The 20,808-nt window shown below is 42.8% G+C and overlaps 1 protein-coding gene across 1 annotated transcript in view; it reads left to right on the top strand.

Moving 5' to 3' along the window:
- SPHKAP (SPHK1 interactor, AKAP domain containing) overlaps positions 1–20,808 on the top strand; it is a 974,320-nt gene that overhangs the window by 900,953 nt on the left and 52,559 nt on the right. The window contains exon 10 of the mRNA XM_078665525.1: positions 927–1,111. Within this exon, the coding sequence (XP_078521651.1) occupies positions 927–1,111 (185 nt within the window). The remainder of the gene's footprint in view (positions 1–926; positions 1,112–20,808) is intronic.

The following is a 20,808-nucleotide window of genomic DNA, read 5'->3' as shown; positions in this document are numbered from 1 at the left end:
TGTTGAGTAAATCCCTCAGTTTGTTAAATCATATTTTTATGACAATTCCGTTAGTTTATTCAAGATGTGGCTGGATTACAGAAAGTCATTGAATAGGCAAAACCACTCCTGACAGAATGGCTAAAATGGACATTTTTACTAGAGAGCTCCTTTAAATTCTAGAGGATGGATGTCCTTTGCCATATTACAAGTGCGTTATAGATCATGAGACTAGTAATATGGTGGGCAAGATACCCACCAATCCACCACATTTGTGACAGAGTACTCTGTCTGCCTCTAAATAACGCCTGATGAATTGATTGACGAAAAAATAATTCAACAGTAATTTACTGAGAAAATGTATATGTTTGTGGGAAACTGTTAAAAATCATGACTTTCTTGCCCAGGGAATGGGGAAAAGGGAAATGTTTTTAGAATTTATGAAAACAAAAACCCAGAGTTAATAGAGGGCAGTTAAGAAGTTTTTTTATTTTGTTTTCATCGCCAGACACTCCCAAAAGAAGAAGGACATTATTAGTGACCTTAAATACACAAAATAAACTGTTTCCACCATGAAGAACTGTGTTCAACTTTAGTCTGCAATTATTGAAAAAACTATACAATTCTTAATTGTTGATTGTTGTATTGCACAAGAATCAAATAGAGTGGCAGATGTTTTAAGATAAAGACTTACATTTGCATGATATTGGCACTTTGCAAGTAAGGTAATACGAAAGGGCATGCCGTCCCTACTCTTCCTGCCTACCCCATCTGGTCCCTATTGTATCTTGCACAAATGGTGCAGTGGTCCATTGTTTTACCTAAAGTTTTCACTCTGTAAGTCAACAAACATAATTATATACAGCAACAACTTTGCTCTTGATCCTCCTGATTTGTAAATTGAACTCACATTGTCCTCTGAATTTACCTGCTTGCTTGCCTTTCAGAGTGCACCTCTGGCCTGTCTGTGGGTACAGCAAGCTGTCAAAAGGACCTTCTTCTCATCAATCATGACGTTGAGCCAGACTATGCTAATGAGGAGTTAAGAACAGCATTACAGTGGATAGCTGCTTCAGAACTTGGAATTCCCACTATTTACTTTGAGAAATCTCAGGAAAAGCACTTTGAAAAGGTAGAAATTATATCTCAATTTCAGTCAAAGGACTGTATCTTTTTCTTTTGCTCTGTCCCATTGTTATACCTGTCATCCTTGGTGTGATCGTTCCCAAAACTTTTGAATTGACCCCTCCTGTTTTTTTAATTTATTTTTTTGGCTTTATGAGTCTGTGCAATTTACCACTGCTAACCAGCGATAACATGCTTGTGCTCTCTCCCTTAAATATGGTACAGTTGGCTATCACCTGAATGGCATATTTGTAATACTTATAAGTCCCTAGTATGTGGTACTACGTAGTACCACATAAATTATATGCTACTAGTGGACCTGCAGCATTCATTGTGCCACTCACTTAAGTAGCACCTTAAACCATGGCTCAGGCCTGCCATAGCAGTCTGTAGTGCAAGTGTAAAAACTGCTGATTCAACCTCACAAAAGAGAATGTTTGCCAGTACTAAACCTTCCTTTGTAATACACACAAATCAACCCTCGTGTAGACCATAAAAAGCCCATATGGCAGGGTGCATTGTATTTAAAAAGTAAGACACATCTTTTAAAATTCCACAGGTCCTGGTGGTGGAAAACTGCGACATTTATTTTGTGATTGAGAGCAAGTAGAAATGCCATGTTTGGTCTCAAATAAATTGTAATTTATAATCATCTTTTATGGTATAGTTAGATTTTAAGTCACAGTTCTGAAAACTCTACTTTTAGAAACTTGGAAGTTTTTTGCCTAAACCATTTCATGCCTGCTTCTAGTGTCCTGGGTCAAATGACTGTAAATAGCTTAGCTGTTAGGCATTGTGTATTCCTCCAAGCCAGCGAGACAAAGAGGGTCAAGATGTTGGCTGGATCAGTCAACCTGCCAGGATGGTTGGTGGCTGAGATGTTCTCTGCCCCACTTACAATTCAAAGGGCTTGCCTCCAGCACACACAAAAGAAACTGACAACAGTCTTAAAGCCTTGGCAGGTGAAGGGAAGAATTTTCCACCTTCAGATGTAGGGGTAGCCTTGGAGATTGCACCACTTCAAAGGTGGGCACCTTGTATGAATATTGGACCCTAAGAGCAACTCTTCAATACACTCCTGGACCTGTAGAAGACTTAAGAAGGATTGCCTTGCCTACCACAGAGGACTGCCCTACTGCGTGAGGCCTGCCTTGCTACTTGAACCCAGGAATACCAGAGCGACTCCAAGGGCTAGTCAGCTGGCCTTCTGTGTGAGCTAGAGGGACATAACAAGCTCCAGAGACCGTAAGCACTGCACCTGGCCTCCTAAACCCTAAGTTGTGCCCCCCAAGTCCTGGACCCTTCGGTATGGTGGTAAAGGTGCTGCTCCACCCAAAGCCAAAAAGTTGGGAATTTTCACCCAAATGTGACATGAGAACAGACAGAAGATTGTGATCTACCTGTTGTTGTATCTGCCAAAGATGCACTGCTGGTCTGCCTAGCTCCAATTATGTTCTTCGTAAAAGCAAATCCTGTTCAGTGGAACCTCTTGGCAAAGGTATCCTGCCTCATGGAACCCTCGTCAACTACAGCCTACAACTTAACCCTGCTGGAGATTTTTTGACCTCTACAAAAGTGACAAAGTCCAAAGGTAGAAATCTTCCCTGCAACTCACTCAAGAGGCTCCTCAAGGACTACAACTCATTCTCAGACACCGCTGGCTGCCTTACCCCCTAGAGCTTTACTTTCTGAGGAACCTTTCTACAAAATGTCTTCTCTGAAGAAAGTTCAAAGGTATGATGAGACTGAGCCTAATCCCCCTCCTACTTCTTACCCGAGTGCCATTGTGGTTGACCTTAATTTATGAGTTTGCCCTGGTCTTACGTAATCAGATACCTATGGTTGGTGCTTTAAAAGTCCATAGCTCCAGTTCTTCTGATTGGATTCAATTTGTTTGCATGTCATTTTATTTATTAACATTTTCTCATTTTTTTCTCAATTGGTATGGGAGTTTTTTTGTGCTGTGTCTTCAATTTATAGCTGTTTGCGTGCTGCAAACAATACTTTATATTTGAGGATTCGGATTCTGTACTGTTATCCGCCTGTATTAAAGATGAGCAACCCCTTCTCGACAATCTCAAACAAAGCTCAACTCGGGAAGAAATAGGGGATGTTACAACTAAAGTTATAGATGGCACTATGACCGCTGATGACTCTCAAATTGATCTCAAACTCAATGATGATGAATTCGAAGAAATAGAGGAGGATGTATCTATGAAAATCCATAGCACAAATAAGGGCCTTGCTTTAAAGAACACTAGAGGAAGATCAATAAACAAAACTAAGAAACCCATGCTCGGTCAAACTGTGATAAAAGCCAAATCAATTGTTGATAACAGCCCCTTAAGAAAATGGGTACAAGCCAAGGGTGGTGTTAAGTCAATGGTAGTAAGACTATCCGGAAACAGTCCAGGTGAGGAAGCTACTATTGAAAATCAGATAAAAAATGCTAGTGTATCCGATAACCATACATTAACCACATCTGGTCAAAACATGCCTTTGGGTATACCCGGCACCCAAGCAATAACTGAACCAACTTATAGTATCGAGGCTGAAAAACTGGATTTGTACATGAATCAAGCAATCGCACCACTGCGGATTGTGAGTAGGGCGGAAAACAGTGCTAATAAAGAGGACGTGTCACTTAATCTGATTGTTCAACATTTGAATAGACAGAGACAGGAGTCTCAGCAACATTATACACAGATGCGTGAGGACAATGATAAAATGCAACGATCCTTAACCACTCTAGAAAATAAACTTGGTGGCCTTACGTCAGAGATGACAGAATTACTACAAAGGGTAGTGGATACAGAGGAGTTATCTACACGCATAGAGATATGTGTTAGTAATCATGAAACACAGATCATAAAGCTGCAAACTAAAGTCGAGGACATGGAGAATCGACAAAGAAGACAGAACCTTCGGGTGTTTGGTATACCAGAAGGGGCCGAAGGAGGTGACCCGCGGGCGTTCATGGTTCAGCTTTTTCAGAAGGCATTCCCAGATTTATCAGACTGGGACTGGGATTCACAGCTAAAAAGGGTGCATAGACTACCTTTAACCCAGCGGAATAAGGATAATAAGTATCCTAGACCATTTCTGATATATCTGGGTAATTTCTACTAAGACAGGCGGTTTCATTAAAGGCTCGACCAAATAAACCAATCACCATGGAGTCTATAACTTTCTTCGTAAGGTCAGATCTAAGCAAGATCACATGGGGTAGCGATGGAAGTTGAAACAATGTATTGATCCAATTAAGGCCCTGGGAGGCCAAGCGTTTTTACAAGAGCCGGCTCGCCTCAAAGTATTTAAGAATGGTCACACATTCCTTTTTTTTTGATGACCAAGAAGTGGAGAAAATGCTGAAATAATGGCGGAATGAATCTACGGAAAACCTATAGAACAGTAGTATAGTGAATAATTATGTAAAATGACCTTAAAACTAAAGTAGGCAATGCTATTGGAATTCTTGATGTAAAGGGGAAAGGGAGGGTGTATTTTGACTCTGTGTTTTTTTGGGGCTCTGGTCTCTTTTATTAGGTTAAATAAAGAAACTTTACATAGAGAACTAAGGAAACAATGACTTTTCTCCTTGACTTATTCTTTTTGTGTTTTTTATTATGATTTTTTTTTTGTGCTGCTGGTATCTGGGGGGTTAGGGGGAGGGTTACTGCTGCGACTTTTTTGGCTGCCCAAACCAACAGCAGCTGATCAAAAAGAGGAATCCTCCTCTAGGTAGAAGTGGGTGGGTGGGTGGTGTGGGTGGGGATTGTAAGGTTCGATCTGGGTGGTGGGGTCAGGGGTTTTGGGGCTTTGGGAGGGGTAAAAACAGTAAAACTGACATGAGGCAAGTTTTTAGAAGGACAATAATCTGCAAGGGCTCGTTTCTTTATGATTTCATTTTCTTCTTTTTTTTGTCTAAGTGGCAAGGAAAAAAGGAAAGCAACAGTTATGGATAGAGTAAGGTGTCTAGCATGGAATGTGGCAGGATTAAATAGCAGGAATAAATGGCGTTTAGTGTATTAAGAATTGAGGATGTATAATCCGCATGTTGCTTTATTGACTGAGACACACATTTGTTATAAGGACCGGAAATTTCTTAAAGAATTAGGATATAATGTCATCGTAAGCTCAGATTTAAATACTTCTATTCGGGGGGTGGTTATATTACAAAATATTTTTTTTAAAGCAGAGGTAATTAAAACTCTCACAGACAAAAGTGGTAAATGGGCCATTGCTCAATTTATTATAGCAAATAAGAAATACACGTTTTGTGTGGTTTATGGCTTAAATATTGATGACCCTACTACTATGGATAAAATTAATATGGAACTTCTGGAGTGGGAAGGAGAGCGCTTGGTACTTGGTGATTTTAATTGTATCATGAACTATGACATAGATACCACTAGACGGGGGGCATTTAGGAGGATGCTTGGAGGGTAGTACATCCTGATGTTTCTGGCTATACCTATTATTCAGCTGCGCATAAACTATGCTCCCTCATAGATATGACCTGGGCATCAGATATTATTTTGGAAACAAGCAACATGGAGATCTGCCCGCGGGTCACTTAAGACCACAACCCTATTATCCTCTCGTTCAAAACAATACCAAAAATACTTAATCACCGCTCTTTTTCATTTCCAAGGTATCTTTTCCTTAACACAGACTTTATGAATAAACTCAAGACTCATATTAAAGACTTTTTAGAATTTAATATCGGCTCAGCCATACATAACGTGGTTTGGGATTCTTGCAAAGCTAGTATTAGGGGCTTTACACAGCAGTATTTTTTTAGAGAAAACTCTGAGAATAAAAAGAATACAGCTAGTACCATAGCCAAAATATTATATGTAGAGGAACAATTGGCAACTGCATGTTTACATGGCTCCAGCTCAGCGGAAGAGCTAGGTCACGCTCTAATAGACCTTAAGATAGCTTTAAAAAAAACACTGAGGGAAAAAAGCCTGATTAAGTTGCATAAATATCGCTTCTCTCAGTTTGAGGCTGGGGAAACCATAGGGAAAGTCCTAGCCTATAAGGTAGCAGAGAATAGGGCAAAAACACTGGTAAGAACTATTAAAGGCCATGATAATACGATATTTAATACCCCTCCTCTAATTCTGGAACAATTTGCTAAATACTATAGAAATTTATACACCCAGAATTTGGTGATATCAACTTATACTTAGAAAATAATGTTGTGAACCGTATTAGCGAGGACCAACTGGATTTGTTAAATAAAGAGATTAATCTATCAGAAATTAGATTGGCAGTTTCTTCTCTACCTTCCGGTAAAGCATCAGGTGAAGACTCGATACCAGTAGAATTATATAAACATTGCATTGAGGAAGTAGCCCCTATACTTAGCCAGGTGATCGGATTTACTGGACAAGGAGGTACTGCCCCAGAGTCCTGGACCATTACGCAAATTATATTTTTTCTAAAGAAGGGCAAAACGGCGGATGAGTGTGGGTCGTATCGACCAATTTCATTAATAAACACTGACGCAAAGATATTTGCTAAAATATTGGCAAATCGTTTAGCCCCAATAATTTCTACCTTGGTATCCTCACAACAGCACGGTTTTGTACCTGGTAGAGATACTACAATCCATATAAATACGGCTTTTGCTGCTTTTGATGTTGCCTGGGTTAGGGTCCACCCCACTCGATATGATACTACTAGATGCTGAGAAAGCATTTGACCGTGTGGGGTGGGACTATTTATGGGTGGTTTTGAACAGTATTGCGATTAAGGGCTTATTCCTGCAATGAATTAAGGCTCTTTATGATAACTCTCGAGCCAAAGTATGCTATGCAGGGGCACAATCTGATATATTCTCTGTTCTGCGTGGCACCCGTCAAGGGTGTCCACTATCACCTTTATTATTTGCCCTGGCTATTGAGCCTTTTTTAGTGGCACTTCAAAACAACAGAAATATAAATCCTTTTTCATCTGGCTTAGGTGCTTTGAAGATGACGGTATATGCAGATGATATTGCAATCTACTCTACAAATATAGAAGAGGCTATGATAGTGATCAGTACGGAAGTTTGGTATAGTTTCAGGCTACAGGCTGAACACTAATAAAACTCAAATAATAATGAACTACAAACCAAAGGGCTTTATCCAGGGGGTATGCAAAAATGCTATCTACTTGGGAGTTAAAATCTCTGCCTGCTCAAAAGAATCAACTACGCTGAATTATGAAATACTGCTAAAGAAAACAACTATTACTTTAAAAAAGTGTCACAAGGTTCCACTTAGTCTAATTGGCAAAATTAATTTAATTAAAATGAAAATTCTTCCCAAGTTTATTTATCTATTCTGGTCCATTCCATTCCATTTCGTATTAATAACCTTAATAATCTTAAACGCTTGAATGGCATATTAAGTAGCTTTATTTGGGGGTACAAAATAATTATACTTTTGGTCTGCATTTTTAGGGCGTATCTGTAGTCTGATACACCCTGATAAAGAACCTCTTTTTTATTATACATTTATGTTGGGAACAGAGTCTAAAATGTTCGTATACCGTATTAATGACCCAAATTATTTTAAGCGGGTCAAATTTGAGATCGCACGAGATATACCATGTATCTGGAAGGCTATAGCTAGTAAATTTCATATGCCGATATATCACCCTAAACTACCATTATGGGATAACCCAATTCTCCCTGGAATTTTCCATGATAGGGCAGGGAGACAATGGGCATATTGTGGGATTAAAGATCTAGGGGATCTATGTAATAACACGGGCTTATTAACGTTTATCAAACTCCAACTTTTGTATAATGCCACTGAGAGTATGCGTTTTAAATACTATCAGATTAGAGATTACCTTCAGCGTAATCTCAAACTTACTGAACTGACTGATTCAAGTATTTGGGAATGTTTCTATTTAATTAAAGATAAATCATTGATAAGCTCTGTATATAAAAAATGTAATTCCCAAAAGGAAGGTGACTGTGGGAAATTAGCTACACGTTGGAGACAGAAGTTGGGATCTACTATATCTGCTAATTCAATACGTCTTGCATTGGATACTATTAGGAAAACAGTTCACTCCACTAGTTTAAGGTTACAATCATATAGCACTATATGCTTTCTTTATTATACCCCTGCACGTATTTCAAAATGGGCTGGAACAAATTTAAATAACTTAGATAGCGATAGGACTAGATGCCCGAAATGTGATCTCCACGCAGCAGATTTAGAGCATATGTTCTATACATGACCATAATATCTTTTTGGACTGGAATTGAAAGGATTATGTCTCAGAGACTTAAAAGATCTGTATCATTACAGCTATAGACATTCTTCTTGGGCCACAAGTGTGTGATCATAACTTTATAGAACTTGCTAGTGTTATAGTGGCTTGTGCTAGGCTAACTATTGCTCATGCATGGATTGCTACAGATCCACCATCAACGGCGGAATGGTGGGCTATAGTCAAGGATACATATAAAATGGAACATACTTTAGCTAAAATTCGGGGTGTAAAAGCATTATATAAATTAGAGAAAATTTGGGGTGAATTTGTATAGGGATATTTATCAAAATTAGGCCAGGATATTTTCAAGCCATGTTTGTTTGTTATAGATTTCTAATTTTTCATTGAAAAACAATACTGAAAAATAATTTTGCCCTTGCTTCTCTCAATATGTATTTATTTCTATAGCTTTATATAAGTGCTTTCAATCTTGCTGCCATTGTGAGCTCATGTCTTCAATAAAAAAAGTTATAAAAAAAAGAGAACAGAACCCCAATTAAAACATATGCGCTATGTACATAAAAAGTTATCCTATATCTATATCAGTACCTAGTAGTTTAGAATTGAAACATTCATACAATATTAGACAGAAAATGTATACATTAATTGATCTACAACATCTTTTTTGCTTGATTCGTACAGCGGCAACTAGAAAGCAAGAAATGTTAAAATATCCCCAGGGTTAATTAACATTTGAAGATGGAGTTACGCAGGTCTGACTTGAAAAAAGCCATTACCAGACAATATAGCATTTAAAAACTTCCTATGGATTTCAATATAAAAATCAAAAAAACATCATAAAGTGCAGAGTGTCTTGTGCAGAATAGTTGTCACTTTGGCAGGGGACTTCGTCCTCAGGTTTACACCACCCCAGAAGATCACCCAGTGTGTACTGGATCAGATTAAAACGGCACCTGGTCAAGGGCCAGCGATCGAAAGGCTTAGTCACCATTTCAAGTAGGGTTCAATTAACAAGGTGGTTTTAGTAAAAAAATGAGTCCTAACTAAAGGTTTCTGTAGCTCCTTTTCCTCCCGTTCCAACATCAATAAATTCTTAAAATTCATTTTGACCCACTTCACGTCTTCCTTACTGATCCTATCTGGGGTTTCAAACAGTTCCGGGCGCCCCATTTTAAATAGCATGTGCTTAAGGTAAGACAACCACTAAATTTTACTAGCTTTGTCCAGATTGACACAATCCTGTAGGATTTGATGATTCAAGGTCAGTTCTGGGTTATGCTCATGATGTCCGTAAAATAGCCCTCCCCTAATTCCTGGTGTATGGCAAAGGTTGGGGTTGATTGGGGTACAGAAAGGAAACTACGCAAGAATTTATTTTTGACTCTCTGCAACCCCACCTGCTGTTTAAACCCCCATATAGATGAACCATAGGCCGCAATAGCAAGGAATTTTGAGCTATATATCTTAAGAATGGCCTCTACCGGCCTAGCCCCCAGTCGTTGGGCAAACCCTAGTAAAGCTGATGTGGATCTAGTAACTGCATTTGTTTTGGTTTTGTCTTGGGGGGCCCATGAACCTCTATCCTCAAATAGTACCCCTAAGTATGTAAAAGAGGACACCCTGGTCACTTCCACCCCACAACAGTAAAATAATTTAATTTTTCTATAACTTTTGCCAGTTGTCATAATAAGAGACTTCCCAGTATTCACAATCAGGTCCAAGGACTGCATGTAGGCACCGAAGGCATCCAATAGCCTCTGAAGACCTACCGCGGTCCATGCTAAAAGTACGGCATCATCCGTGTATAGGAGAACTGGAACTAGGCATTCTCCTACATGTGGGATATCCGGACTCACCTCTACTAGAGATTTATCCAGGGCATTGATGTAGAGTGTGAAAAGCAGAGGGCACCAGTATGCACCCTTGACGGACGCCCCTCTCTGACGTAAAAGACCTAGTATGACTGCCATCCTACGAAGTTCTAACTGATGCTAGAAGGTCCAGGTGAAGGTCCGCCAAAAAATAAAATAAACACGGCTCAATCCCTATTTCAAGCAGGATACTCCACGGCTTCGACCTGTTTACCAGGTTGAAAGCTGAGGATAAATCCATAAACGCCATCTGTAGGGAACCTTCATTAGCTATAGTATATTTATTAATTAATAAATATAAATTAAGGCATTGGTCCATGGTGCTTCTACTTTTCCTAAATCCATACTGTAAATTGGATACAACCTTGTTGTCAGTAGCCCAATCAGTAACTTTAGCTAAGACCACCTTGCCCAATATTTTTACGGCTGAATCAATCAGTGATATGGGTCTATAGCATCGTGGGTCTGACCTTTTTTTAAAACTGGAATATTAGTTGAGTGGCACCAGGGTACAGGAAACCCTTGAGACCCAGAGGCATTAAAAACATTTGCCAGTATTTTAGCCCAAATTTTATGGTGACATTTATATAGGTCTGCTGGGATACCATCGGGACCCGGGCCTTTGTTACTAGAGGTCTCCTGTATAGCTCTCTCGATGTCCGCCTCATTGAAGACAAATGGCGCTGCTTCCAACCGAGGTAATAGCCTGGGGGAAGAGTACGATGTCTCATCAGAGCCATAAATTCCTTCAAAATGGGCCAGCCACTGTGCTTCTGTGATGTTGCTATCCGGCGAACCTGCCCCACACCCGCCAAGACAAACACCAGCAGCAACCACCTCAAGTGCATCCTGATCAACACCCGCTCCGTCCACAGACACGCCGTGGAACTCTGGAACCTCCTCGACGCAACATCACCGGACGTCGCCTTCCTCACGGAAACCTGGATGAACGCCTCCTCTGCACCCGACATCGCCATCGCCATCCCGGACGGGTACAAGATCATCAGGAGGGCCCGCATCAACCAGACCGGAGGTGGCATCGCCATCGTCCACAGGAACACCATCCGCATCACGACCGACGCCAACGACTCCTTCGCCGCAGCCGAACATCTCCACTTCCAGATTCACACCGACCCTAAGACGACCCTCAGAGGCACCCTTGTCTACAGACCCCCGGGACCACTCATACAATTCAGCGAAGACATCACAGACTTCGTCAGCCCGCACGCCCTCCCCTCCACTGACTACATCCTCCTCGGGGACCTCAACTTCCACCTGGAGAACAACAAGGACCGCAACACCACCGCCCTGCTGGAAAACCTCGCCAACCTCGGACTCAAGCAACTGGTCAACACCCCCACCCACTACGCCGGCCACACGCTTGGTCCCGTCTTCTCTTCCAGCAAGTACATCACCTTCAGCCACGCCACCGGACTCCACTGGACCGACCACAGCTGCGTCCACTTCAGCTTCAAAAGATCCACGACCCACCACCACCCGCAACAGGTACCTCACAGGAATTGGAGCAAGATCACCGCAGACCAGCTCACCACCTCCCTCAGCCAGAGCCCACCCGCCAACACAACGGACCCCAAAGAAGCAGCCCGCAACTTCACACAGTGGCTGACTGCCTGCGCCGACGACCTCGCGCCACTAAAGAACCCTCCCAGCAGACCCAGAAGCAAGAAGGCATCCTGGTTCACCGACGACCTCAAGGACTCCAAGAAGACCTGCCGCACCCTCGAGAAAGCCTGGCTCCTCGACTGGACCACCGACAACATGACCGCCCTCAAACACGCTACCCGCAAGCACCACCAGCTCATCCGCACCACCAAGAAGAAATCCCTGAAGGAACGACTGGACAACAACGCCCACGACAGCAAAGAGCTCTTCACTATCGTCAAGGAGTTCTCAAACCCCAGCACCGGCACCAACGACATCACTCCGTCACAAGACCTCTGCAACCCCCTCGCCTCGTTCTTCCACCGCAAGATCGCCGACATCCACAACAGCTTCGGCGCCCCACCCACGCACCCAACCGTCGAACCAATGCCCCCCACCGCCACCCTTCGCACCTGGACCACGGTGACCACCAAAGACACAGCCCGCACGATGAACGGCATCCACTCCGGATCACCGACTGACCCCTGCCCACACCACGTCTTCAACAAGGCCGACTCCACCATCGCACCCCAACTCCGGAACATCATCAACGCCTCCTTCAACACCGCCACCTTGCCGGAGAGCTGGAAGCACGCCGAGATCAGCGCCCTCCTGAAGAAACCTACAGCGGACCCCACCGATCTCAAAAACTTCCGCCCCATCTCGCTCCTCCCTTTTCCAGCTAAAGTCATCGAGAAGATCGTCAACAGACAGCTGACCGCCTTCCTCGAGAAGAACGGATCCCTTGACCCCTCGCAGTCTGGCTTCAGAGCCAACCACAGCACCGAGACCGCCCTCATCGCAGCCAACGACGACATCCGAACCCTGCTCGACAAGGGGGAAACAGTGGCCCTCATCCTCCTGGACCTCTCCGCTGCGTTCGACACGGTCTCCCACCGCACCCTAGTCCAGCGCCTCAGCAACATCGGTATCCAAGAGAAGGCACTGGAGTGGATCATCTCGTTCCTCGCCGGAAGAACACAAAGAGTCCGCCTCCCCCCATTTCGCTCCGAGGCCACCGAAGTCATCTGCGGCGTCCCGCAAGAATCTTCACTCAGCCCCACCCTCTTCAACATCTACATGAAACCTCTCGCAGCCATCGCACGCCAGCACAACCTCAACATCATCTCTTACGCCGACGACACCCAGCTGATCCTCTCCCTCACCAGAGACCCCGACACCGCCAGAACCTGCCTACACGAAGGGATGAAAGACGTCGCCGAGTGGATGAAGGACAGCCGCCTGAAACTGAACTCGGACAAGACGGAAGTCCTCATCCTGGGATATTCGCCCTCCGCCTGGGACGACTCCTGGTGGCCCCCAGCCCTGGGCACCGCACCCAAGCCAACCGAGCACGCACGCAACCTGGGCTTCATCCTGGACCCCTCCCTCTCGATGACCAGACAAGTCAACGCCGTCTCCTCATCGTGCTTCAACACCCTGCGTATGCTTCGCAAGATCTTCCGCTGGATCCCGACCGAGACCAGGAAGACTGTCACCCAGGCACTCGTCACCAGCCGACTGGACTACGGAAACGCCCTCTACGCCGGAACCACAGCCAAGCTACAGAAAAGACTCCAGCGCATCCAGAATGCCTCCGCCCGACTCATCCTGGATGTCCCCCGACGCAGCCACATCTCCAGCCACCTGAGGAACCTGCACTGGCTCCCCGTCGACAAGAGGATCACATTCCGGCTGCTCACCCATGCACACAAGTCTCTCCACGACCTGGGCCCCAAGTACCTCAACGACCGCCTGACCTTCTACATGCCCACCCGCCAGCTACGGTCCACCAGCCTCGCCCTCGCAGCCGTACCACGCATCCGAAGAGCCACCGCCGGAGGAAGATCCTTCTCTTACCTGGCTGCCAAGACTTGGAACTCCCTCCCCATCCGCCTTCGGCTGACCCAGGACCATCTCGCCTTCAGGTAACAACTCAAGACCTGGTTGTTCGAGCAGTAGCATACCCCTCCCCCCAAGCGCCTTGAGACCCTCCCGGGTGAGTAGTGCGCTATACAAATGGCATGATTGATTGATTGATTGATTGAGTATCATTTTCCAGTCTGGAAAAATGGGGTATTAACAATACCCCAGAATCTGGAGCTGTCCTTTAAAACCTCAATGGATAAAATAGCATTCCATGCCTCTATCTTAATCTCTGACTCCCGCGTGTAAACAGCTATCTTATACTGCTTCCGTATCGCTATGTATCCTATCACAGGGTGTGCTTTTCAGAGCTAAAACAAGGGAACGATGAGCACAAGAACACTTTTCATCAAACCACCTTTTCCCACAGGTTCCTCTGGGTCTGCTGGCAACGGACAGATCTGCTTCACTCTGTCTACATATACCACCAAAGGCAGTAAGAACCACATCTTTGGGATTAGATGTGTCTCCGCATATTGCAAGGTCTCCTTTCGCCTTCGAACACAAGTCTTTAAAAAAGGAGTCTGGCATCCCTTGAGGCCATTTAAGCCTCCTCCCTTGGTCGCACGTTACCATAAAATTTCCTCCCTGTTTTTTTCCTCCCATATCCATGATGCCACAACCATTATCCAGTACTAATATAACAGGGTTATGGTCACTGAAAGGAGACAGCTTAGCATTATAAAATGCTACTTTATCTAATAACAGGGGGGACAAAAATATATAATCGATGATAGTATCACTACTCTTCAATTTAAACGTGGGGCACCGATCGGATTGAGTGAAAAAAACAGGTTTCAAAAGATCGGCTTCAGCCAAAAGAGATTCAAGATCCTAGCCCTGAGGTAAATGTTTAAAATGAGGAGTCACTGAATGATTGTGCCCTAGATCATCATCAATAAAACAATTCAAACCACACAAATGTATATTAAAATCACCCATAAGCAATATATAATAAGAAGTGGATTGGTTTGATTTATAACCTTCTAAAAACGAGTTCAGGAAATACAAATGTTGGTTCCTAAAATCGGATTCCCCAGAATTGTAAAAGTTTACAAGTAATAGCTTGGGATGATAAGGGGAACTAACTTCTACTACCAAGCGATTGGGATGGTCTACCTCTATCCCTTTTGGAGAACCCTTTAATTTAACGGAAAGGAGAAGCACTAAACCACCTATTGCTCTGCCAGCCAAGGCTGGTCGAGCTGTTTGAAAATAAGAACTAAATCCATCCAGCCAAAAGTTGTCCCCAGTATCTCAGGTTTCCTGAAGCACTATTATATCATATGATCTAATACAATCTAGCCAAATCGGGTCATCTCTTTTTGATCTAAGGCCCGCAATATCCCAGCTGATAATACTACAATTAAGGGAGTTTCTACTCCTATATCACCAATGCCAGGGCTATTAGGGAATGGTACAGGTATACACTCATTCTTCCCCTCCAGCCAATCATTACCATCCATCTGTGTTAGTGGTGAAATTCAATTTGAAAGTGGTAAGACTCCCACAACAGGCCCGGGCGACCTGATCTAGAGATACTACTCCCCCCCCCACTACTTGAGTCAGATCGTCTTACAGAGCCATTACTGCGGAGAGGGGATTTTGGGGGCAGACGAAAATTGATTAGTTCAGCCACCCTTTCTTCTTCATGAGTTTGCGATATACTTGTTGGGGGATAAAAAAACCTAAAGGTAGTGCCCTGATATCACCCCCCCCCGTAGCCCGGAAGCGTCCCATAACAACCTATCAACCATGTCCCGCTTATTAAAATTAACTATAATGCAATCGCCTGGAACATGTTTGGGACCATTACTTACCCAGGCCACACGTCTAGCCATTATAATATGAGTGGACAAATCAGATTGGCCACTACAATAGTTGTAACACCAATGTTTGTCTTGCGTAGCAGGGCCGGCGTAGATTCACCATCTGGATCACTAAGCGGTGGGACCACTACAAGATCCGCAACCAAAGGGGTGGCTTCTGGTGGGAGACTGATCCTACAGCCGACGAAACTTAAATTTCTCTCTTGGGGGGCACAATTCTTAGTGTTTAACAGAGACGGGCCCGAAGATGGAACATTAGCTATGCTTGTAACTCTTTGGATGGAGTTTTCCCCTATTGTGACCCCACCTGTGTTAATCTCCATACTTCTGATGGGGTTAGATTTTACCCGCCCCCTAGGAGAAATAATGGTTGATTACCTAAAACTAACCCTTGGGAATTGGACATGCTCTTTATAGGTGGAGTAGGTAAAGAACCTGAATTCGAAATAACTTCCGACATAGACTTTTGGATCACTTAAAAGGAGTCCAACTTCTCACATGTTTTCTTAAGGTCCTCAACACATGAATTCAAGGTATCTATAATATCTTTAGCTATACCAGTTCAAATCTTGCACTGAAAATGTCCTCTATCAAGTTCCGCAGTAGTAATTGGGTATTTTCATCCACCTTAGATGGCACCATGGATGTATTTCTTTTTGCACATCTTTTCAAAGATTTTTGCTGGTAGACGCAAACAAGAGATTGGGTGAAAATTGTCTGGATTTGTTTTATCCAAGTTTGAATTTTTTTTAAGTGGTAAAATGGAGTTTTTTTTTCATTTTTAATGTCCCCCTTTTGGTGGCTAGGTTGAATAACTCTGTAAGTGGAGGTTCAACTTTCTGTGTTACTGTGTGGATTATCTTAGGAGGACATGGATCCAAAGGTGATCCAAATTTGGTGGGCAAGAGACGTTTAGTGACCTGCTTATAGGAGACAGGCGAAAGGTCTAAGAGTTGTGGCAAACTGGAAACCTAGGCCGGGTTGGGGACTTTTAATTCTGTACTTGCTGCATCCAATTGTGAAACTTGAGTGCTCTTATCCTTTGCAGAGTGCGAGGAAAACGTATCATAGATGGTAGAGACCTTTTTGCAAAAAGAGGATGTTAGCAAAAAGCTATGTCCATTACATTGTGTTCAGTCTCCTGTGTGTGGCTAAGTTTCTGGACTGTAGCAAACACTTCTTTGAAATGATTCTTCACACCTTCAATTTTCTCTGAGAAGTAATTGATTTTAGTTTTATGGATCATTTCTTTATATTTTGTCAGTAATTTCTTATAAGATTCTTTTTCCTTGGGGTCATAGAACTGTCTCCAACGCCTTTCTTGTTTGCGACATTGCCTCTTCAGAAGCCTTAGTTCCTCTGAGAACCAGGGTTCATTGGGCGCCGTCCTGCTAATTTTCCCTGCTTTCTGGTGGATTGTTGCTTGCAGTGATGTGGCAATACAGTTGTGATATTCTAATGATGCTTTCTCTGGATCTTGGGATAGACAGGGTCTGCTCATACCCAGTTGGGTGTTAAAATTAGTTCTAGCCAGGAGATGCCACTGGTATCTCTTTTGACTTCTAACTGGGCAGGGCTTGTTGCCAACTGTAGAAGGCAATATTGGCGTTAAAATAACTGCTATGTGGTCAGACCAGTGAAGTTGCAGGTCATTATTAGATTTCAGAAAAGGACAGTCTGTAAAAATGGCATCCAGAAGGTGCCCGGCCACCCGTAATCTGTTCTAAACCTGTGCCGGTCACCAGATCCATAAGGGCAGTGGAGTATTTGTCTTGAAGGTTTATTCTGTGGTGAATGTCTAATAGATATTAATTTATGGTGTGTAGTGCCCAATAACTATTATATTTGTGTTTACTGAACAAGAGAAAGTATTACAGTGTTAATATATTGAGTTTTTTTCTATTGTGTGCAGTGGCCAAGAGGCATTATAATGCAGGAAGCGTGTAACAGATATTATAAAATTGACCGATGAGCTGGTTTTACTTTGCAGTGACAGAAGCGTTAATTCATAAAAAAAAGCAGTAGCAACTAGAGTAACTTACATTAATTTATGCCAATTTCAAGAACTGCAGCATAGACTGAGGAATTAAATGCACTTGAGATTGAGCGTTCATTTTACTTGTCTACCGCTAATGTGATTGCTGATGCTGCAGCCACAATCACAGAGTGCCACTGACCCTATGAGTTAATGATGGGCAACAAAACAAATACAACCAGTAATCCTTGGGATCTTTGTTAATCAATTGTAATATCTTTCAGTGTCCTATAAGAAAACTAATTTATTACAAAAGACACAATTTCATGGCCAAAATGCCTAATAATTATTTCAATCAGATGAACAAAATCTCCATTTTGCGTGGCATTTTTTTAACCCACGTTGATTTGTTAGGTCTAACACAGTTCAAGGTACAATAATTACAATACCTGGTACAGTGGAGAAAGGGCAGTGGCCATTTTTCTTGCAGAAAAGAATGTGCTAACCCAGCTGATAGCAAGGTAGGAAAAGGAACGAAGTTCCCACCAAAGGAATACTAATAGTCTTAAATAAAACAGAGGGTCAGTGAGGTAAACATTCATCACTGACATCTGCTCTGACTTGTCCATCACAAGCTTGTATCCCACTACCCTTCCATACGTCACATGAAATGTTTTTAAATTGAGTAAGACTAACACCTTTTATGTACCACATTTATAGATGACAACACTTTGGCAGAAAGTGCAATATGTAAACAAGTTAATAATATAATCTAAGTAGGTATGAATTGAGAAGTCATGAGGTAATACATAACCTTTATTTCATATGTTTATTCAAAATTGTTATGCAGACACTAGAGGTGATTTTAACATTTGTTTCAACCCATCTTTGTAAACTGTTGCCTTCACCAGGATGAAAAACTGTTCAGTGATGCATTCAGCACCAATAAGCAATGGCTTTTAATGTGGAAAGGCACTATTGTGGCATCTGCAATTATTTATCACCACTGGGTAATGTTGTACTTGAACTGATTCCTGCTCAGCTCACCTCAGCTACTCATTCAATTACAGAGAAGCAATGTCAAAGGTTGTTTCAGGAAATATAATTAGCCATGGTGTGCTGTAATCAGCATTGGCTGTATCATGACGGCACCAGTAAGCAACCTGACAGTTTAAGCTATAATCAAGCAGTCAGCCTGTTTGCTATGTTATACATGCAGACTTTATATGTGCGCCGACTACGATTAAGGCACCCTCCTCCGCAGTTACATGGTGTATGTGGAAGTAAAAGTAACACATTTATTTGAATGAAGGGCATAGCATTCCTGTCCCTTTAGTGCAGACAAAGCCTTCTCCAGTTCATCACAACCTTCTTTCATTTGATAGTTGAATCCTCACAGTCAGATACAGCAATTCAATGAGTCAAGCAGAAAAGTCCTCCTGTCCTCATTCATGGTTGCTCCTGTGCATCAAGGTCAACAGTCCAACAAAGGGAGAATTGCGGACCTCCCTTTCCTTAATTAATTTCTTCAGATCCTCTGATCTTTCACAGCTCTTTTTAGACATTGCATCTCACTGGGACCTGCAAGCCAACCTTGAAGGAAGGAGCCACTGCACAGGTGACATCTACTCCAATACAGTAAATTTGAAGTGTCATTTCCGTTTGGAGCTATTTTTATGCAAGTATCTATGTTATTTTAAAAAGTTAATGCCATACGTATGTGTGGCAACATTTTTCCAAACTACCAGACCTTACAATACATGACATTGACAACTAACCTTCCAGGTGATTTGTTGAGGTAAAAGCATCTTTTCCCGTTTGAAAAGCTTCCAATAAGAATTCTTGATTTGTTTGGTCATCCTTGTATTTCTGTGTTTCTAACCTGTTAAAATCCACATGTTAACCATGATATAATAAAGGTTTTCTAAATTTGGCTAAGTTGTCCTATAACAATTATGTGTGTCATCAAAATATCATCTATGTTTCGATTAACATGACCAGAAGTGGCTTCAGCTCACTTGATGCAGAGCAGATACATACTTACAATGTACTTTAACTACAACAATTGCATCATAGTATATAACTGGGCAACTAATACTCATATTTAGAATGGAATAATATCTGTCTTCAGATATCTACATTTCTTTTCGAATATGCAATGGATATGGAATCTAATCTGACTTCTGTGCCATATCTTGAGAGCACAATAAGAACGCTAACTATTGACTGTGCACAGTTCAATATTTGCAACTTTACATTCTGAGCCAGATCCTGAGTTCTGGACCTAAGAATAGGGAATAATACACAATTTATATGTGTTGTCCCCTGCTTTGAGCTACATTAACTTGTTTTTGTGCTATTGCCTGCGCAATTTGCACCAGGTTTTACAAGTACGGTAAACTTTTCAAAGATGCACAATTTATGCCAAGTTGTAATCTTGTTTTAGCTTCAAGCTTGTGGTTACTCTTGAAATGGGGTTTGCATCCAGATGGTAATAATACAGGCAGGGTGTTGGAGCTGCGGTGCCCACCCTGCTCCACCGAGACATTGACATGGGGAGCAGGGGTGAGCCCACCACCACTGTGGGTGGTGCAACAGCACCCCCCTTCCTCTGTTTGTGTCTGGGGGCCGGGATTTTGCTCCTGGGCCCCAATCTAGAATACACCAGGTCAGGTCCTGGGAATGGGGTCCTGGGCCCCCTTTCTGAACAGGGAGGCCCAGGAAATAGGGTCCTCGGGCCTTGTAGATATCTAGGGGGAGCCCCCCCCACATGCCCTGGTGCACGCAGAGGATCAACATCAAATTCTTTCAAGATTAATATATCTGACCCCATTGGGCTAATTCCAATGATATTAGGCTTGTTTTACTCATGGTGGTGAGCTTTAACCACCAGAAGCATTTTGAAGCAGGCCTCTTGGTCTTCAAATGTCACATTTTGCAGGGAGGTTGTTTCACTGGTGCCATTTGCCAGCTTTCATCAGTTCCCTGATGCTCCCCTCCTCCTACTGGGGCACAGAAATTCAGGTCTTTCTCCAAATTATCCTAAGGGTGTGTAAGGGGGCTAGCCTCTGACCCTGGGGAGACCCACTGGTCCTGAGGTCAGCTGTAGACAGCATTTTTTGGCCAACAGGTCTCTTGTCCTTCTAGCTGCCCATGGTGTAGCCAATGACGTAGTCAGGTTGGAGGGTCTATTTTCCTC

The sequence above is a fragment of the Lissotriton helveticus genome, chromosome 11 (assembly GCF_964261635.1).
Source record: "Lissotriton helveticus chromosome 11, aLisHel1.1, whole genome shotgun sequence".
Lineage (NCBI taxonomy): Eukaryota > Metazoa > Chordata > Amphibia > Caudata > Salamandridae > Lissotriton > Lissotriton helveticus.
Note: the sequence above shows the minus strand (reverse complement) of the source record. Positions and strands in the feature narration are given on the sequence as shown.